This window comes from Podarcis gaigeae (genome assembly GCF_964106915.1).
Source record: "Podarcis gaigeae genome assembly, chromosome: 8".
Taxonomy (NCBI): Eukaryota; Metazoa; Chordata; class Lepidosauria; order Squamata; family Lacertidae; genus Podarcis; species Podarcis gaigeae.
In genome coordinates, this window is record NC_139684.1 from 1,259,385 (window position 1) to 1,280,641 (window position 21,257).

The following is a 21,257-nucleotide window of genomic DNA, read 5'->3' on the forward strand; positions in this document are numbered from 1 at the left end:
TGCACGTCCCATGGCTTGGGGAAGCAAAGTGTACTCTGCCTTTTATGGTTTGACTCAAGAGGCCAATGTGGGGGGGTTTGTGGACGTCAATGATAAGGCCAGCCCCTCACACCCTTTGGAAGGAGGAGAGCACCTGGGTTCGCATGAGCCAGCAGTTGTAGGTGCTTCTGCCTGGGCTATTCTTTGCAAAACCTCACAATCCGGGCCTGAATCAGACCAAAGTTGGGTCTAGCATAGCATTTTGCACCTGCCAGCAGCCATTTCTCACACAGCACAGAGGCAATGTGACCACCCTCATCCAGCAGCTTTGGGTCTGTTAGCAAAAAAAGTGGAACGGCCCCACCAACCTCCGGCCCCACCCCCGCTTGCAACCTGTTCAGGAAGTGGCAACCCCTGCCAGCTTCCTCTTCAGTCTCAGTGTTGTAGAACTAAGCAGGGAGAAAGATGGGGACAAACCTGGAATTACTTGGTTCTGACTGGCCCTCCTGTTGGCTTCCCTAACTTCTGCCCTTCCAGTCCCCATGGGCATCAGCCACCACTGTGTGATATTCTACCTCTGCACCCAACGCTTTCACTACCTCCTTCCAGAGCTACCAAATCCCTTTGGGGACGGAGCAAGCAGAGCTGGAGGCAGCATCATATGCAGCAGCAGCAGCAGCAAGGAGGGCTGTGGTCTGCATCCTGGCACAAACTTGGAATTAGTTTCCTCATTGCCACGGGAACTGCGAAAGGGGAGGCCCTCCAACAATAGCACAACCCTAACCCTAACCCTAACCCTTTGGCTCACCTCTGACCAGGTTTGGTGCTGTCCAAAACATCTGGAGAGCACCAGACTGGGGAAGGCTGCCCTATCATAATAGCGTCTGAAAGGCCAGTGGCGAATCCCAGGTAATATTTGCTTATTGGTTCATGGGGAAAACAAATTGCACTTGAAAGCTGGTATGCGAATGTGATATTGAGCCTGCCCTCGTAGATTCACCTTTGTGCTCTGCGCTGTGTCGAAAGCACCTATAGGAGAATGTAGGTCAGCTTTCACATGGCAGCTTATTGCAAAATGGGAGCTTGTCGGGCATGGAGGTCCAAATGACATCCTCCTCAAAATGCCATCCCATCTCCCCCCCCCCCTGCTGTTGTTTTTCCTACTTACTGGCTTTTCCGTGGAAGCAGTAAATCTGGATTAAATGGGGAACTAATACGGGGAAAGGTTTTGATTGGGGTGGGGTGTTGGACAGCAGCAAGTCCACAGTCCTCTTCATCTTGTGGCTCAGAGGTGCGGATCCCACTGCGTCTGCCACCTCCTCCCATACAAAATCCACCACAATGGAGGCCAAACAAAGCCAGGATCAGGAAGCCACTGTTGATGTGCGTATCAGCCCTGTTGTGTATTAAGCAGGGACAAAGGGAAGTGCGGCTCTTTCTAATGCTGAGAAGGTTGTGCAGGGGAGGAGCTGAACCCTTCCTCTCTGGCATTTCAGGGGATTGGACTGCATGCACAAGTCTATGATTCCCCATGTTCTGTTGTTTCTGACATTTTCCTCTTGGCTCAATCTGACATCAGAGTCAGGCTAGGAGAGGAACAAAATCACCTGGGGAGGCAGATTCCAAAGCAGTGAGGAGGGGGAGAGATCAGCTCCCCTCACCCCACAACTCCCCTTATATTTGACGGTCTTCAGCCCCAGGTGGGCAGCCTCATGCATCTGCCAAGGCCCATGCTCCAGCAGGAGGTCCTCTGGCAACCCTCCTCTTTGCTTGTCCTCTGGGCAGCCAAAGAGGGCAAACGAGCAAGCAGGGGGACAAGGCAAGGAAGAAGTGACCCAACCGAAGGCACTTTGCCCAAACGCCCCATAAAGCCCAGAGCCAGCACTGTGTCCAGTTTAGCCAGCAATTGACAACCTACCTGGTCAGCTTGTATTTGCCAAAAGGACTTCTTTGTTTGCTTCTCTGCTCTAGTACTTCTGAGTGCTATAGACTTTGCATAAGGCCCAGTTTTAATCTTTAGTCTGCAAAGGGCTGCCTCTTCCATTACCTGTCAGGGACTGGTTGGAGGCAGAAGGCACTAGCTGGGGAACTGCCAAGGAAAGGAGGCTCAGAGCCTGGGGAGTGGTGATGAGGTGACATGAGAGGTCAGATGGAGAAGACTGGGAGGAAGAGGTGGCGGAACCAGAAGGGGCAACCCAGTTTTGTGAGCAGGGAGAGTCTGTGGCCGAGATAAGTCCAGACCTGCAATTCATTTGGGCCCAGTTCTCCAACCCTAATCCTAATCCTAAACCTAACTTTAGACACCAAACTGGGAGGGGGAGCCAATGCCACAGAAGACAGAATCAGGATTCCAAATGATCTTAACAGATTGGAGAACTGGGTGCAAGCTAAGAAAATGAATTTCAATAGGGACAAATGTAAGATTCTGCACCTAGGCAGGAAGAACCAGGTGTCCATATATAGGATGGGGGACACCTGGCTTACTAGCAGTACCTGTGAAAAGGATCTAGGGGTCTTGGTGGACCACAAGCTGATCATAGAATCATAGAATCATAGAGTTGGAAGAGACCACAAGGGCCATCGAGTCCAACCCCCTGCCAAGCAGAAAACACCATCAGGGCACTCCTGACATATGGTTGTCAAGCCTCTGCTTAAAGACCTCCAAAGAAGGAGACTCCACCACACTCCTTGGCAGCAAATTCCACTGTCGAACAGCTCTTACTGTCAGGAAGTTCTTCCTAATCTTTAGGTGGAATCTTCTTTCTTGTAGTTTGGCTCCATTGCTCCGTGTCCGCTTCTCTGGAGCAGCAGAAAACAACCTTTCTCCCTCCTCTATGTGACATCCTTTTATATATTTGAACATGGCTATCATATCACCCCTTAACCTCCTCTTCTCCAGGCTAAACATGCCCAGCTCCCTTAGCAGTTCCTCATAAGGCATCGTTTCCAGGCCTTTGACCATTTTGGTTGCCCTCCTCTGGACACGTTCCAGTTTGTCAGTGTCCTTCTTGAACTGTGGTGCCCAGAACTGGACACAGTACTCCAGGTGAGGTCTGACCAGAGCAGAATACAGTGGCACTATTACTTCCCTTGATCTAGATGCTATACTCCTATTGATGCAGCCCGGAATTGCATTGGCTTTTTTAGCTGCCGCGTCACACGGCATCATGAGTCAACCGTGTGATGCAGCAGCAAAAAAAGCTAATGCTATTCTAGGCTGCATCAACAGAAGTCTAGTGTTCAGATCAAAGGAAGTAATAGTACCACTCTATTCTGCCTTCGTCAGGCCACACCTGTTAAACTGCGTCCAATTCTGGGCACCACAATTAAGAAGGATGTTGACAAGCTGGAACGTGTGCAGAGGAGGGCAACCAAGATGATCAAAGGCCTGGAAACCAAGACTTATGAGGAACAGTTGAAGGAGCTGGGCATGTTTAGCCTGGAAAAGAGGAAACTGAGAGTAGATATGAGAGCCATCTTCAAATATCTCAAGGGCTGTCACATGGGGGAGGGAGCAAGCTTGTTTTCTCCTGCTCTGGAGGGTAGGACTCAAACCAAGAAAGAAGATTCCAACTAAACATCAGGAAGAACTTTCTGACAGTAGGAGCTGTTCAACAGTGGGACAGTCTCAAGAGGTTGGAGGTTCTTAAGCCAAGGTTAGGCGGCCACCAGTCAGGGATTCTTTGGCTAGATGATCCTTGATGCCCCTTCCAACTCTACAATTCTAGGCTTTTAGGATGCTGGACTAGATGGGACAGTGCCCTGATCCAACAGGCTCTTCTTATGTTCTTGACTAAGCCGAGTCTTGAGACACAAGACCGTAGGGGAGCCTGTGGCCCTGCGGATGTTGTTGGACTCCCATCATCCTCTGCCACCATGGCCAGCAGACGGGGATGGTGGGAGATGTAGTCCAGCAACACCTGAAAGGCCTCACGGTCCCCATTCTGACTTAGAGGAATATGGATGTTATCTAGGCTGCAACAACCAGTGGAAGGTTTGGCCAGAGAGCTTGTTGTTGAGCACACCCAGGAAAAGGCTAACGTTTGGGGAGCATTGGGGAGGCTGCCTGCTGCTCTGTGTGTGGCATCCCCTCTCAACTGGCAAAGAACCAATCCTCAAGGAAGCCTGGGTATCTCTGCATGCCTTCTTGCCCTTGCCCTGGCACCTGATGATCTCTGAGGAACAAAGAGAGAGCGGGCAAGTCTTGGGGAGAAGAATCCAGGTTACCAGGCCACACAGGTAACTTTGGAAGCATCCATCTCAGCTAGGATGTCCCCTCCCCCTCAGTCAATACATCTCTCTCTCTCTCTGATGGGAAAGTTAATAAATTTAGCTCTAGATTAAAAGTATCGATCATTTCATTTGTAAATGATATATAAATAGGGGGCTCCGTGGGCGGCAAGTGAGGCAGGGGCCGACAGGAGCTGCCACTCGGCTGCTGGGGGGGCACAGGGGGGCCCCTGATCTGCATTCTGCCCTGCTGCAAACATTGATTTCCTATTAGTCTCCCTGCACCACCCAATAGCACATCATTCCAGGATCCGCTATTAATGGCCTTTTGATAAATAATCACTTGTAAGTCAATAAATTTTTATTAAAGAGTGTGGTGCTTTGATTTATGAAAATCCGACGGGGTTTGTCTGGGAGAAAACGGATGTAGAATTGAAGTGGAGGGTCCATCCATCCCGCTGCCACCTTCCTCCCCCCGCCCGCCTTTTGCCATCTGCTCATCAGCTCTCGCAGCCCATAAAGTGATCTTGAACTCCTCTTTCCAGCAGAGGCACAGCACAGCTCAGCTTCACCTTGTGTTACTTTGCAGGTAGAATAGGCTAAAGCTTAACAAAGGATTTTGCATAACCCAAAAAAACTTGCCTTCAAAAAGTTGTGGTGCAGTGGTATTATTATGCAAGTTTTGCAGTCACACAGAGCTCTTCAGCAGACAGGTTGAAACCACATTATAGAATCATAGAATTGTAGAGTTGGAAGGGACCCCACAAGGGCCAGACGCCTGCAATGCAGGAATCTCAGCTAAATAATTCCTCATGGAGGACTATTCAACCTCTGCTCAAAAGCCTCTAATGAAGGAGAGCCCCCATCTTCCCAGGAAGTCCATTCCACTGTCAAACAGCTCTTACTGCCAGAAAGCTATTCCTAATATTTCTTCTCCCCTTTCTTGTAATTTGAACCTGTCTCTTTGGGTCCTACCCTCTGGAGAAGCTTTCCTGTATTTATGTTTGAAACCCAGCCTTGGACATAAGTCCAGTATAAGTAACAGCAGAGCAAAAATGAAAACAGGAAAGAATGAAAGCGTGATAGTGAAACCCCCACCCTCTCTCGCACACACCATGTAATAGCCTAGCCCTATCCCTGGGCCAGTTAAAAGGTTTTTCAATACTTTTTAACGCATGCCTAGTCTGCTTTAGGGGCCTTTTAAAATGGTTAGGTTGGGCCGAGGGATTCCCAAGATATGACATTTCAAAAATAAACAATATTCTGCACTAGGCTAGTTGAACTAGGCAAACTACATACCCTATTTTTTGCTCTATAAGACGCACATAGTTTTTGGAAGAGGAAAACAAGGGAATAAAAGATTCTGAATCCCAGACGCCAGGACAGCCAGGGAGAGGCTGTGCATGGCTAAGGCTCCCCCAAGAGCCGTGCTCCCTTTAAAGAGTGTGCGGAGCATGTGTGTGGCTCTTGGGGGCTTTTCCCCGAGGAGGGAGAAGAGCAGCACGACTCTTTAAAGGGAGCACTGAGTAGAGCCTCCTGCCTGCATTCGCGCCATAAGATGCACAGTTATTTCCCCTTACTTTTTAGGAAGGGAAAAGTGCATCTTATAGAGCAAAAAAATACGGTGAATTCTCCAAATCTGTGCCTATTTACTTGTTTGGCACAGTTCACTCAGCTTCCTCTAGTCAAGTAGGGGGAGCCAAGTAACCATGTGTGACACTGAAGGACTCTTCCATGGCCAGGAGAAATCCAGGAGCACAGGCCTTTCACTGGTCATCTGCCATGACAGCCAAATGGAACCTTCACTTCCAGTGACAGTATATCTTTGAACTTCTTAAGCTTCCAGACATGTTTCCAAGGGTTGCTCATGCGTTTCCAATCATAAGGGCTTTTCAAGAAATGTCATATAAAAATGGATGTTTGGGTCAGTTATTGATGTCCTATTCTACTTTTTCACAGCAAAGCATAATGGCCAGAACCAGGGAGTGGACCACTCAGGAATATCAGGAGCCTGGTCCTGAAAAGGCAGGTTTCCCAAATGCTCAAAATTTCTTTGCAGATATTTCTTCGTTGTGCTTTTATCAGGAGTGTAATGTCTTGAACTGAGAGCTTCTGCTCCCCGACAGAGAGTCCAAGGCAAAAGAGGGAGACATGGGGCACAACACTACAGGTGCCAGGAGGTGAGGGAGGCATGTCACTAGCTGAGGAGGGCTGCAGCAGGGTGCCACAGCCCTCGCAATGCCCAATACCCCAATGCCCACGCAGCTATGAAGCTCATTGGGCTGCCAGAATATTGCTAATACGAAATAGATTTTTCTAGTCGCTTGTTACCCAAAGTTCTCCAAGCGACTTACAACACATTTTAAAATGTAAACATAAACCCACCACACCTTTAACAGATTCATACACGGCACACACACACGAATGCCATGCCAGAGACTGCTCCCTCCCACCCCCACCCTCCCGCCTTCCTGCAACCGCCCAGAGGGTGGCACCCCCACCGCGAGGAGGGTGCCAGGAGAAAAGCGCGCTCCGCCTGCCCGGGCTCTCGGCCTCCGTGTCTTTGGCCTCATCCGTCCTGATGGGCGCCGGCCCTTCCATTTCGTTTAGTTTCAGTGACTAATTAATCTTAAAAAGGGATCCAGATCAAGGTGGTGGAAAGTTCTGCTTGATACTTTTAGAACTGTCTACAGACACACCTTGCCAGGATAAAACGGAGCCGGGAGAGAGCCGAAGCGGGCAGGAGGGCAGACTGGCAGGAAGAGCCCAAGGCTCAGCACCTGCCATCGCCTCGCGGCGGCGCCCCTGATCCGCGGGGCTCCAGCCATCTTTCTCGCTGAGCAGAGGCGCTCCGGGCCCCCGAAGCTTCCCGGTGCCATTTGTCATCCCCCCCCCCGCCCCCCGCAGCCACTCGAGGCCCTTTGGCCACCTGCTGTATTTTTCTTCCTGCGCTGACGGGGTGGCAGACAGGTGTTAAACTACTTAATCACTTTAAAATTGTTTTAATTTTCTGTTTTGTATTGATCTCCCCAGCACCAATTAATCAGCTCACTGGACCAGGCAGTTAGTGCATTAAAAATTGTCAGCTACGCCAAACAGCTTAGAAAATGTCAAAAGCATATTCCAGCGGCAGCCAGGCGGCCCGAGCCCGACCAAGGCACTGCTGCCGGGCCGAGCAAGGGGCCGCTGGGACGGGCTCCGGGCTTGCCGGGGCGCGGTGGGCGCAGCGTGCGCACCGCAGCTCCCAGGAAGAGCAGCCTGCCAACAGCTGGCCAGGCGGGATGCCGACAAAGGCACAAGTCCCGCCTGCTAAGCATCCCTCTTCCTCTCCTCTGACTTAAGTTAAAATCCAGCTGAGCATCTACTAGCCACCCCAGAGGGGAGGGGAGAAAAAGGGAAAAGAAGGAAGGATAGAAGGAAGGCTAGTTCAAGGGATTCGCCGGGTCCCTACCAACTCTGCAATTCCATTATTTCCTTCCTTAGATTTAACAGCAAAACAAGCAGCTGACAGCGAGAAAACGGGCACCTTTCCAACCTCGCTTGGAGGGCAGCCTTCCCGCGCCCCTTCCTTTTTCCAAGACTGAAAAACCAGACAAGGGAGCCTCTCTTCTGCTTCACCGGGAAACGGCAGGGAGGGTTAGGAACGGGAAGACTGAGCAGGCAGGCGGGCGCCCGAAGCCCAGACCGGCCCCCCTGGAGGCTTCCCTGGGGGCGACTAAAGGCGATGGCGCTGGCCTGCCAGGAAGGAAAAACAGGGGCCAGCGCCTTGTAAGACACTTTGGGGGCTTTCCCTTTTTTAAACCATCTAGCGGTGTATAGATTTTATGAAATAAAAGTGAGCCAGAGGCTCATCTCGTGCCCAGCATCTTGTTCTCACGGTGGCCAACCAGATGCCCGGGAGAAGCCCCCACGCCTGAGAGAACCAGATGCCCGGGGCAGCAGAGCCTGAGCCCCAGAGCCACGCTCTCCTCTCTTAGGCTTTCTGGAACTGCTGTTCAGAAGCATTCCTGCCTCTCTCCGACTGCAGGAAGGGAGGACGAGGCTATAAATGGTGCAGCTGAGAGTCTGGGTGTGGAGAGCAGCCAGCCCCCCACTGCCCCGCCCGTCATGCCCACACCCTTAGCTAATCGCGCTGTAATGCATTTTATCTGCCATTGATTTTCCTGGTCACGACTTCACAGCTCTGTTTGCTTTCAGCCACCTGCCATTTAATTGTCTCTGAAGGGAGCAACTGTTGGCCCCTTTTGTGGTGGACCAACCCTATCACCTCCGCACAGGGGAGACTGGTCCAGGAGGGCAAATGGGGCATTGTCCCGCCAACCTCATTCTGCCCCCAGCCAGCCCCCCGCCTGCCCTCTTACTTGTCCAGCCCAGTCAGCCCCCACCTCTCTCCCTCTCTCCATTGTATGAAAGGTTTTTATTTCAGGTTGAAAAAACAAAGAAAAAGCCATATACAAAAGTTAACATCAAGTACAAAGCTTTTTCTTTTTCTTTACCATAAATACTAAAAGAGAGAAAAGGAAAGAGAAGAAGTAAAGACTTTCGATTTCCCATCTATCCGCTATATGGACTTTCTGCAAAACACCTGCTGCAGGAAAGCATGCTTTCCATGAACCAACCTTTTTTCAGTCTTCAAACCCAGATATCACAAGTTCATTTTCTGTAAAGTCCATAAGGGGTTTCCAGTCATTGATAAATGTCAACCATGATTTTTCTCTGATGAAACACATCAACTTTGCCATCTCAGCCAAATCCATTCATTTCAGTGGTCATTCTTCTCAGTTGCCACCTCCGCAGCCTCAGCAGGCTTAGCTAGCCCCTGTCTTGATGCTAAATGGGAAGTGCCCCCCTGCTCTGCCACCTCTCCCCACCTGCCCCACGGCCTCTGGGGCTGGCAGAGAGGTGGTGCTGGCACTGGTGCTGGTTTCCCGTGAGGTCTCCCTGAAATGCTGGTGCTGCCTCTTCAGCAGCACTGGAGGTGGTGGGGTTGGTGGGGCAGCCAGGGGGGCCGGCTTGGGGGCTTCTGCATCATGAGGTGGCTGCTTCGCCTTGGGGAGCCAGGCCTGGTTCTGCCTGTCCTTGGCTCTGGCCACCCCACTCCCAGCCATGGGTCATGGTAAGATTTAATAATAATAATAATAATAAATTTTATTTATATCCCGCCCTCCCCAGCCGAAGCCGGGCTCAGGGCGGCTAACAATAATCAAATAATCAAACAATCAAATAGTCACACATTCAAAATATTTCATTATAAAAATTAGTTAAAATCAAATTAATGGCAACCGATTAAGCAAGATTCTGTACAGGTTGCCAGAGGAGGGAGTCAGGCTGCGCCCTGACCAAAGGCCTGGTGGAACAGCTCTGTCTTGCAGGCCCTGCGGAAAGATGTTTAGGGGAAAATTTAGGGATTCTTTGGGGGATGGAGCCACATGCATTTTATTCACACATGACCACGTTTATGCGTGGTGCTGGGAAATATAAATAAATATCATACCCAGAAATATAAATATAATATCAGAAATATAAATAAATATCATACCCAGAAATGGCAGGAGAAAGTCTGGCCTGCTGGGAGACTGTTCCTGCTTCTCCCCCCCGGCCCAGGCTTCATAAGAACTGCTGCTGCTGCTGCCCAGCAAGGGCTATTTGGGGGAAAGTTTTGTGGGGAGTTTTTGCTGTAATTTTTTGTATCTTTATTTCTATGCAGTAATTGTTCAGTTTGGTTATGTAGTTTTTGATGTGTTTTGTTTATTTTTATGACTACTTTGCTATGTTTGTAACTATGTAAATCTTTTCCTATTGTAAGCCGCCTTGAGCATTGTTTTAACTGTGGAAAGGCGGCATACAAATAAAATGATGATGATGATGAAAGCAGCATGCCTCGGATCATATCCCTCAGTATCTGCCTGCAGTATTTAGTCACTGAATGTGCTTTACAGCCTGACCTCCGCCCTCCCTAACCCTCTGAGAAAATGAACATGAGAACTTAAAAGGTGATGCTGGTCAATGTCAAAATGGTCTCCGGTGTCCAGGCTGCTGTGCCCCCAGCAGATGCCTCTGTTGCCCCACCTTAGTTACACCCCTGCCGCCGGGATTAGCACAGGGCTATCTGGGCACAAGCGCGTGATCTGTTGTGCACACACTGCTGACACACGGCTCCGCAGGCAGGGCAGAAGTGGGAGCAAACACACCACTGCTATTGCCAGCGCATCAATCCTGCAGCCCTGACAGCTCAATGGGCTTTTCCTCCTCAACCTAAGATAAATTGAGATTGATTGTGTGCTCATACATTCTAGTAAGCGGCCTAATGAGTAACTTTTGAACTGACTCTTTGGGTGGCTCTGGCAAGGTGCAAGGAAAACCACAGGAGCACAGAACCAGTGGCAAGGAAATGGCCTCTTCTCAGGCTGGGGGGATCCGAGGGGCTCTGAAACCTAGGGAGCTGCCTTCTACTGAGTCAGGCCATCAGACAACCCAGCTCTGCATTGTCCACATGGAGGGGCTGTGGTCTTCCAGGATTTCAGTCCAGGAGCTCTCTCCCTCCTGGTTGGAAAAAGTTCAGTCCAGCCCTGTGCTATACCTTGTGTATGGTTCCAAATGCCCAGCATCAGAGTTGAGCTTCACTGGGGACGTTCACACATGCATGTTTAAGCACTCTTTTTGCTGCAGGAACAACTTGTGTGTCAACGGTCTTTCACAACTGTCACGCCCCCTCGCCTCATGTTAATTTCTTCTCCATGGAGTCAGTCCACATATTCAGCTGAGAACAATAAAGTGTTTCAAATTGTGCACAAATTCATCCCCCTAGGAAGGTGTGGCCATGCATGCAAATTTCAGTCAATTGTGGCAGAAAATGAAAAAAGATGCTATAGGCTTTTCTTTTGTTTTTAAAAATACCTAATTTCATGCTGTGCATGAAAACCCCTTAATGCATCTACTTACGATTTGGCTTAATTTACTCTGGAGGGGCTGCTATGCCTCCAAATTCCATCCAATTCTATGACAAGAAAAAACCCAACAACAACCATTTTTAGATTGCCCATTCCTTTATAGTGAACGGCAAGAAAATGGAAGATTGTATTTAACAGATCAAATTCAGTCCCAAAAAATAAGTCAAATTGGAAAGACACAGAGCAGCTCTGAAATAGACTGGACTGCTTCCCTAAACTGCAGAAACATGTCGAATTTTGTGGCTGATGCACAACCCTACCGCATAGTAGACCAAAGGGAAGGGAGGGGAGGGAATATCAGGCTAGTTGATAGGTTGAAGGGTTCATTTGCTAGAAATTTATTTATTGCCCACTGATCTTTGAAAAATTATTGGAGCTACACCCATTTAAAAACATTAATTTTTACAAACGGACATTAATTTCTCCTGCATCCCCCGCTGTTGTGAGTGGAGACTACGCAGGCAGATGGTTTTGACTGGAAATCTTTCCAAAAGAGCAGTCCTGTCATTGCTGATGGCCAGACCATTAAAAAGGCCATTTGAGCTACCCAGAGGGGGGCCATTTTTTCATTGCCAATCAAAAATGAAAATGCACTGCGGAACAAAGGATGAAAAGGGACAGTGATTTGCATTAAAAACCACATATTCTTATTGAAATGCACATTTAGAAATAATTGCTACCATTTAAATCACAATGGACTACATGTTGCCCTTGTGGAAAAGGCTGTGGCCAGGCAGCTCCATTTGCTGTCTAGCTGCTCCCTGTACCTGGGCAACTTCAAGTCACCTTCCTCCGCTCCCTGGTCAGAGTCCTTGATGTTTAAGCTAGACTTGGACTGTATTTTTAATCTCCTATTGGATGCCGTACAGAGTGGCTGGGGAAACCCAGCCAGATGGGCAGGGTGTAAGTGTTGTTGTTGTTGTTGTTGTTGTTGTTGTTGTTGTTGTTGTTGTTGTTATTATAATACTGGACAACCTTTGAAAGAGAGGATGCTTTCAGAAAGAGGAGCCTCAGAGCACTGGCCACTATAAAGGAAGTTACATAACTGCCCTAATTGCCACAGAAGGCAGACGGAATGTTGTCTCCATCACCAGCGCCCCAGCTTCATTTCATACCAAATTCCCCAGAAGCCCTGAAGTCTCTGGTTATTATGCAGAGAAAAGCACACCTGGCAGTTTCATTTGACCAGATGCAAGATTATGGTTCTGAACGTGCACTGCCTTCTGAAATCTCTTCCTCCCCTCCTTGGCCCCTCAAAACCTGGCAGAAACATCCTCCGTCTTCACATCAGCAGGGTGGGGGATGGATGGGAGAGTAGGGGAAACAGAGCACAGAGTCTTTGTTTCGGTGCACATTCTGGGTGTACACCCTTAAAGGTGTACAGATTTTAAAACAGCCGTGGGAATTGAACCAACCAACTAACCAGCTGGTCTTGCTTTTTGCTTTTCTGGTAATAGGCCTGAAACAGGGGGGGCAGAGAAAAGTGTTGAAGTAAGAATTAACACCCTGGTCAACCGGCTTCTGCAGGTGGTGGGGCGTGGAGGGGATGCACTTTTTTCATGGCTTCAGGCCAGCCCCAATATGAAAATGCTGGCAGCAAAAACCCGGCAGAGACTGAGACTTCAGTCAAAAAGCTGCCCACCCACAATTTCCTTGGTGAGATCTTTCCCACTGCATCTCAGAGAAAGAACTGGACCTAAAGCACATCCAGGTAACATCCTTTATTGATTAGGTTGCCTATGACCTGTATGTACAGCACATCCTGCCTTCCATGGAGCACCAAAATGTCCCCCGCCTCCCTCCGCCCTTAGGGCTGCCAACACCTCACTGTGAAAGATGCTCCTGGGCTGCCCAAAGCTGCAAGGCAGGGAGAAGCAAAACCAGAGTCAGATCTGTCCAAAGTAGGGATTGGTGAATATGTCAGTATTGATTTCTCTCCATTTTTCATTTCCCCATTCTTAAATTCATTTCCTAAAAAGTCCTCGTGAAAATTATTCAGCATTTTAACACGAATTAATCCCAATATACACATCTTTCTATGCAATTTTGCCCAATCCTCACCCTTTTAAATGGGAAGCTTTGCTTCGAGTCCCGGTTTGTGTGTGTGCTGGCTAAGCAAAGTGGTGCAAAAGATCCTCTTCATATGCCCAGTGGCATTCTGTTCTCTCCAGCTGGCCTGCATGTGCAAGGAAAAGACAGCAACGAGAAGTTCTGCTTCAGCTCAAACATGCAAAACCATACAAAAGCATTCTTAATGACTGCTATAGAAAATGTGGAGATCTTCATTCTGAGATTCCCGCCTCTTTTGCCAGATCCCCCAATGCAGCAGGAAGCCAGGCAGCCATACTGAAGCCATCTGCGGATGCCCCAGTGTCTCCCCCTCCCCCCACCTGCTTACTTGCTTGCTGCCTCAGAGAAGAAAATGGCAGGATCAGCTCCTTGACTCCCTGAACTGACCTGCATCTAGTATCCTGGATCCCAACTCCAAAGGTTGCTTGACTCTGGCTCCCATCAGCCTTAGCAAGCCTGGCCAATGGCCAGGGAGATGATGGGAGTTGTCTCATTTGGCACCCAGAGGACCAAAGGTTCCCCACACCCAAATTAGAGCATTGGGAGTGCAGCCAGATTAGGAACCTCAGTTGAAAGTGAGAGGGAAGAGGTGGCAAATGGGAGGGGAGATGTGGCAGGTGCTTGTGCCTAACCCTTTCTACCCTGTAGGTCTTCTCTTGCACTTTCCAGGTGTTGATTGCCAGTCACTGGGAATGTAGAGTGCAGAGGAGGAATGGCCAGTGAGGAAAGGGTTGTATCCTTAAAAAAGTATACAAACACACACTCCCCACTCCTCTTGTTTGGCCCTAATGGACAATTTTAAACTAATCCCAACACATTTCAGGCCACATGAGGCGTTTGCAAGGAGTGCCTTAAAACTATGGTGGATGCTGTAATTAAATTATAGGGCAAGGAGCATGGAAAAGATTGCCATTGCAGCCATGAAAGCAGGGGCTGATGGGAGTTATAGTCCAGAGCAGGCATAGGCAAACTTGGCCCTCTAGATGTTTTGGAACTACAACTCCCATCAACCCTAGCTAACAGGACCAGTGGTCAGGGATGATGGGAACTGTAGTCTCAAAACATCTGGAGGGCTGAGTTTGCCTATGCCTGGTCCAGAGCATCTGGAGGGCACCAAGTGGGGGGTGGGATGGGTTAAGCCAAGTCAGCCCTTTAAGTAAGCAGCAACCCCAGAAATGCTTTCAGTGAGCATTGCAGCTAAATTAACCCACTTTTTGTGGGTTATGCCAATTGCTTCTATTTTTGCATTGTTTGCCTGAGTTTTTGTGCAATTGCCTAACCCATAGTCTTTCCTCCAAAGGCAAATCCTATTTATCAGCAGATGATTCCCTCAAACAAAGCTGCTAAAAGCATTTAAAAGCATACATAAAGCTTTCCCGCCTCCAGCCCTCTTGAGCCAAACTGGGTCTCCAGCCTGGTGCCCCCAGTTGCCTGGCCTGCAACTCCCACAGCCGTGCTGGTTGAGTCAGACAGGAGAGACAGTCTTAAACCTGGTTGGTGAAGGTCTCTCCTGAATTTGCTTGCTCATCTGTGGACGCCAAATAAGTAAAGTGTCACTCCTTCATTCAGGTGAGCTGGGGAACCCCAAGTCTGTTGGGAATTAATCCAGAAACTTAGAATATCTCTGCATGTGAAAGCCCCAAAGCCATTCCTACTTTTGTATTATCCATTTGGGGTATTTGCACAAGGAAACTGCATCTTGGGTTTTGAAGGGTTGGGGTTTATTTCTCTTCATAATTTTGCAGCCCAGTCTTAGCCCAGAAATGAAGATTTGATGATTTCAATGTGACAAACACCTTCAATTTACACATACAAAATGTTAATGATTCCACGGAAATAAATATTTTTTAATGTACTGAAAACATTTTAAAATGTGTGCTACTGGTGTGATTATCAAAGAAACCCTAACCCTTTTCTTTTATATTCATCTTTTTTTTGTATGAGCAAGAAAGCAATTACAGCTGTTATGAGGAAGACTTATAAGGACTCTTGGAAACTGATTTTGCTTTTAATGGAAGTTGTTTCTTTTACCTAAAAAAAGAGAGAGATTTCAACACTGATTTATTTAAAAATAAAAGCCTTTGCTTTTTTTTAAAATGCCCACAAACCATGGTCTGGCAAGCAGTAGACAGGACCCCTGCCTTCTGCACGTACATGAAAGCCCAGCCACAGCTGCCCTGGCCTTTCAGAAAGTGCTGTCCCTCACCGAGGCTGTGGGATGCAGAACCACGGGACATTTGCAGAAGGAAGAAACCCCTCAGCCACTTCAAAAGGAAGCTACGGGCAACAAAAACCCTGCACTAGACCCATGATAATTTTCTCAACATTTCCTCTTTCCTGTGATCATTATTCAATGCAGTTTCTTTTCTCATTAATTGATGGAGAGTGGACAACAAGAAAAGAAAGAAATGCAGGAAAAATGTTTGGAACAGCACTAATTATATCCTCTTCTGTATATCCTAGGCTTGAGTCCTGGTACAGTACTTTAGTTTTTTAATTGTAGCTTTTTCTTGTGAGTACAGTATTGGAACAGGAGAAGCTGCATTTGCCAAACTTCTCCCTGCTAGCTTCTCATCTAGCTACATTAAAAGCATATATCAGATCTGCATCAGTTTTGCTGCAGTGGCAGCCTCACCTCAGCAAAGGAATTGCTGCTTGGTGGTTGCTGAGAATGAATAGGTTTTTTTCTGCCTTCCCTGGGAAAACAGAATATTGCAGACCCAGTTTAAGCCTGCAGTTTAAGCCTCTCAAAGTGTTGCCAGGATCTGGTGCTGATCTGGGCCTAAGGGGACTCACATTTGTACCTGCAGCTCCAACTCCAACAGGTTGTGGGAGGGCAGGCTGTGACACCGGAGTGGCAACTGAAGTGTACTCTGCCTATGTTCAGGAGCACTCTCCTTTATATTTGCTTTACAACTTTCAGAGCCGGATGTCAGTACTGAAGGCGGGATGCTAGGGCCCAGCACTTGTGAGCTCTGGCTCAAATGAAGGGTGAACACAGGTGTAACGTTTTATGAAGGGTGTTGCTGGTCAGTCTCCTCGATACTAGCACATCTTGAACAATTGGGGGCATGTTTTCCGCATGATTCAGTTTGAACCAGGAAAAACTGGCTGTGGAAGGTGACTATTGGCTCGTGCCTGTGACACAACCTGAGAGCGAGTGCCTCCCGCAACCCCTGGAGTCATTTTGTAAGTGGTTTGAAAATATTTGCTTTTCTTTTTTACAAACAGAGAAATTAAAGCCTATGTGATGAAACTTCCCTTGCTGCTGGAGAGGACTTGAGGGTCGGGCGGCCCGAGTGCGGCGTGAGCCCCGCCCCGTCCTGCCGCCCGAGCTGCTCCGCTTCCCGCTGGCCGGAGTCCTCGCTGCCGCTCAGCCGCTGGGCGAGCCCAGGCCGAGCACCGAGAAGGCGGCGCGGTGCTTGCGCAGCAGCAGGCGGATCTTCTCGTCGTCCGAGTCCGGGTCCAGAGGCTTGTTGTATTCGTCGTCCTCGTCCGAGGCTGGGCGCTCGCCCGCTCCGGCCGCCGCGCGGGGCGAAGACGACGACGGCTCCAGGGCGCTCTTCTTGCGCCACTTGGTGCGCCGGTTCTGGAACCAGACCTGCAAGGAGGCGGACGGGCAGCGGGTCAGGAGCCGAGCGCAGGCGGAGCCCACCAAGGCAGGAGGGGCTCGCGGAACAGCCGCCCCGCTGATGGGCTTCTGGCGGCAGGCTCTGTAAGGCAGAGGAGCCCTGCCGGCGGGGAAAGATGGCAATCTTACTTCTGAATTGGGGGTTGCCACTTCACCCCAGAGGAAAAGGGGCTGGCAGGGGTTTGTTAAATGATAGCTGAAAAAGAGGTTTATTGATCCAGCGGTGCCTCTTCAGTTTCTTAGGCATACTGGATCTGAATTCTGAATCGCTCTTCTCCACATTGTCCCTGAAGGAGGACCAGAGGGGTCTGAAATGCTCTGGCTCAATAAACCCCTTTCCTTTTTTCCATTCTGCTATTTGTTTCCACTTCCACTTGCTTTTTGGAGTTCCTATTTTTGTTGCACTAAATTATCGACAAACCAAGAGTTCTCTGGTAAAAGAACTAGACATTTGAAAGAAATTCCCCCTTTTCAAACTCCTGCAGCATTTTAGTCCTGGCCTAGAGAAATTTTAGTGAAATGGCCTCCCCAGTTTTGAACACAACAGCAGTTCCAGTTTTACCACTGTTTAAATATTATTTCAGATCTAGTTTTACCACTGTTTTAAATATTATTTCAATTTTCTTGAAGGAACCAGGGTGGACAGGTGTCCCTCCTTCTCCTAGACCTTTTTTCTTGGCCCACAGCTTCTTTCTTTCCTCCACTAATAAAATAAAAGAAGCAATAGTTTCATTTGCCATCAAGTGAGCTAAAATTCATTTCTCAGAATAGAGTTTTCAAAGAAAAAATATTAAAGAATCTTTCATTTCCCTCCAAGTATAAATGGCAAAATGCCCCTCACACAATTTCACCACCCACAAAAAGTGTGAAGAGTTTTGGGAGGCCATTTTAACTCTGTCTTAGTTTAAATTATATTGACTTTAGGGCTACAACATTTAAGACAATCCATTTGTTAGATCAATTGATGAAAAACTGGTGATGCGCCAAAGCCTGCCCTTCTGTTTCTGGAGAGATTTCTTCCCAGGGTGTCCTGCCCAGAGGAAGAGGAGGGGGGCAAATACACATTGGTCTATAAAGCCCTTAACAACACAGGGACCAGTTTACCCGGGAGATGGCATTGCCCCAGGTGTGTCCTCTTGACTGCTTAGACCTGGGGCTACATAACCCTCACTCCGTGTGGCAGTGCCAAAAAGGATACAGGGAAGGGCTGGGAAATCCAAAATGGAAATGTCGCCTCCGGCTCCCGCTTAAAATCTTTTTGTGTAGGCCAGACTACCCAGATATCTCGTGTGCAGATGTGCATTTTAATCTGCTTTTAGCTTAGCACTTATTTCAATTATTATCTGAATGTTTTAAATTGTTGTTTTTACCTGTTCTTATCTGTTTTTACTCATATTCGTATTGCTTTATTCTTTTTGTAAACTGCTTTGAGTTTTGTTTTTGTTTTACAGTCAAATTTTATGAAAACAAATAAATAAAATAAAATAAAATAAAAGGTTTGGGCAGTTTGGGCAACCCAGTGGAATCAAACCTGCACCAAGAGATTCCCTGGCTTCTGCCTCATTCTCAGGCGGCTCTAGAATTCCATTGTGCTTTTAATGGGTGTGGGATTGAGCTTAGCGCATCCCTCAAGGTGGTGATGTGTGGAGTTTCTTTGGCCACATTGACACCATACATTTAAAGTGCTATGATACCAGTTTAAAGAATCATGGCTTCTGGCCCCCACCAACAAATTTGGGAAGCTGTAGTTTGTTAAGGGTGCTGAGAGTTGTTAGGGGGCCCTGATTCCCTTCATGGATCTACAATTCCCAGAGTTCCCTATGAAAAGGGATTGACTGTTAAACCACTCTGGGAACTGTAGCTCTGGGATGGGAATAGGGCTTGCCTAGCGACTCTCAGCCCCTTTAACAAACTACAGCTTCCATAACTGGGGGGGGGGGGAGAGCTGTGAGTGTTTAAAGTGGCATGAATATGGCCTTTTTCTGTCCAGTAAATATTTCAAATATTTCTTTAGTGGTTTGCAGCCTCCCCTGCTGCATACACCCAAGAGAGGAAGTTGCCTCATGGCACCCAGGGAGGCTACAGAGTGCAGAATGCTGGAGGGATGCTAGAAAGAAAGAAAGAAAGAAAGAAAGAAAGAAAGAAAGAAAGAAAGAAAGAAAGAAAGACCCTTTGATCACTTCAGATATAATATAAGCACCACAAATTGCACACATGTACATGACAAATTAACCAAAATTTTCTCTCCCTTTTGAGAATTTCTTTCTCATTAATGGTTTATAAAAAGGTAAATAGAAGAAATTTCTGCCACAGCACTGTTAAAGATATTTTGATTAAAAGGGGCCAGCAGAACTGTTTTTAGAAGTCAGATATTTTTAATACTGCACCTGGCTTGCAGTCTGGCACACAGAATGCCTCTTCTAAGACTGTGCGTGCTGCCATTCATTTTCATTTATTACATTTGTACTTCACCACCTTCCCTCCTTGGAGCTCCAGGTGGTCAAGGACAGAGGTCTCCTCTCCACTTATCCTCACAAGAATCCTGCGAGGTGGGATTGGCCAAGAGTGAGTGATGGCACAACGTCACCCTGTGAGCTTCATGGCCGAGTGGGGTTTGAACCCTGGTCCAACCCTCGTGTGCCATCTGAAAACAAAATGTGCCTCTTTCTTTGGAAATATTCTTATTGTCATATGCAAATACATTCAGATTTAACCATGTAACTGGTGGACTAAAACAAATGCAATCCATTGGCTTTCTTTAATTGGGTAGCAGGTTAATTAGTCTGCTTAGACATGCAGCCATTTCCAAAAAAATAATTCGGATGCAATACATATTGACAATTTTGAAAAAGAATAATGTTCCAAAAGTCTATCACTAATAAACTGCTATTCATTGCTAATAAACTACGATTAATTCTTGAACTTCTAAAAACCTCAACAGTAGCATAATTTTAAAACCAAAATAAATCTCCCACTATGTTTTGAGGGCTTGGGACGCGGGTGGCGCTGTGGGTTAAACCATAGAGCCTAGGATTTGCCGATCAGAAGGTTGGCGGTTCGAATCCCCACGACAGGGTGAGATCCTGTTGCTCGGTCCCTACTCCTGCCAACCTAGCAGTTCAAAAGCACGTCAAAGTGCAAGTAGATAAATAGGTACCGCTCCGGCGGGAAGGTAAACGGCGTTTCCGTGCGCTGCTCTGGTTCGCCAGATGCGGCTTAGTCATGCTAGCCACATGACTGTACGCTGGCTCCCTCGGCCAATAAAAGCGAGATGAGCGCCGCACCCCAGAGTCGGCCATGACTGGACCTAATGGTCAGGCGTCCCTTTACCTTTACCTATGTTTTGAGGTGATGTGTGCTAAGAATTTTGCAATGAGACAATGCTTAACGGCTTGACCGAGCTTTGGAAAAGCAGCAGCCTGCTAGGGAAGCTTGTGGCAGAGAGAGGGCAGGCCCTGCCGTGGGGCAGTGTAAAGCAACCACCTCAGGCGGCAAATGCCAAGGGGCAGCAGGGGCAGCCCCCTGGCTGCTTACCAAGATGGAAACAAGATTCCGTCTCCGCACTCGGCAGCAGCTCTATGTAGGGCCTTGGACAGTTAGATCAAAGGTGGGCCACCTTTCTGCACATGAGTCGTTGCAGAGTCAGGTCCAAAGTGTATTGGTTGCCAGCTTTTCTGCTCATCCAGCACTTGTGAAAAGCTGACAGAAGCCAGTCCTTTCTCCTGTCCTGCTCAGCTGGTGACTCTGAAAGCAGGAGAGCGTGTTTTTAATTCTATAGCACATGTAAACACACACACGCCTCTGTTTTGGAGCCTGTTGTGACACAGGCAGAAACCCAGCTGAGGCAAACTGCTCCAGCTCTCCTGCTCCTGTCCCAGTGCCATTTGAGGCAAAGCCCATGGCATAACTCTGTGGGCTTCCCTGCACATATCACCCACGTGAGTGAAAGGGACACAGGCTGCACACAGGCTTGCTATGCATCTTTAGCCCTGATCAGCAAGTTGGCTTTGGGGGATGGGACACACTTTGAGATGGGGGTTAAGGGCAGAGAGCAAGCATTTCATTGGTCACCCCTTAAAGCATGGGCCCTCAAACTTTTTGGGGTTCCCAGAGGCACTGTTGAAAATCTCAGAAACTGTTGTGAGCACCACAAAATACAGAGTGCACAGGACCTAACCCTCCTTCACCACCAAAGAACTGCTTCCCCAGCAAACAAAGCAGAGACAAAAAAAGCAGGAACCTCCCCCCCCCCACAAACCAAGGAAACCCAAAGCAACCTCTGCAAGCAAAAAAGGAAAAAAAATCCCCAACAATTGGGATGAATGGGTGTTCAGCCATGTGCCTGAGGGTGCTCTGGTGCTCACAAGCACCGCATTGTGAGCCCCAGATTTAAACTG

The 21,257-nt window shown here is 48.2% G+C and overlaps 2 protein-coding genes across 3 annotated transcripts in view; both read right to left on the reverse strand.

Moving 5' to 3' along the window:
• The window catches only part of NKX6-3 (NK6 homeobox 3), a 641,500-nt gene that overhangs the window by 614,454 nt on the left and 5,789 nt on the right, over window positions 1-21,257 (reverse strand). Inside the window, exon 3 of one of the 2 annotated variants that reach the window (XR_014567614.1) lies at window positions 13,871-16,830. Coding sequence is in view for 1 of the 2 variants with exons in the window: in XM_083753425.1 (XP_083609551.1) it covers window positions 16,603-16,830 (228 nt within the window). In the remaining variant the exon portion in view is untranslated. Of the gene's footprint in view, window positions 1-12,885; window positions 16,831-21,257 lie in introns of those variants that run through there. The other variant, XM_083753425.1, reaches the window with a different exon arrangement.
• LOC310851981 (putative CENPB DNA-binding domain-containing protein 1) overlaps window positions 1-21,257 on the reverse strand; it is a gene marked incomplete at its 3' end in the record, with an annotated part of 98,974 nt that overhangs the window by 52,533 nt on the left and 25,184 nt on the right. The gene's annotated exons all lie outside the window — the stretch shown is intronic.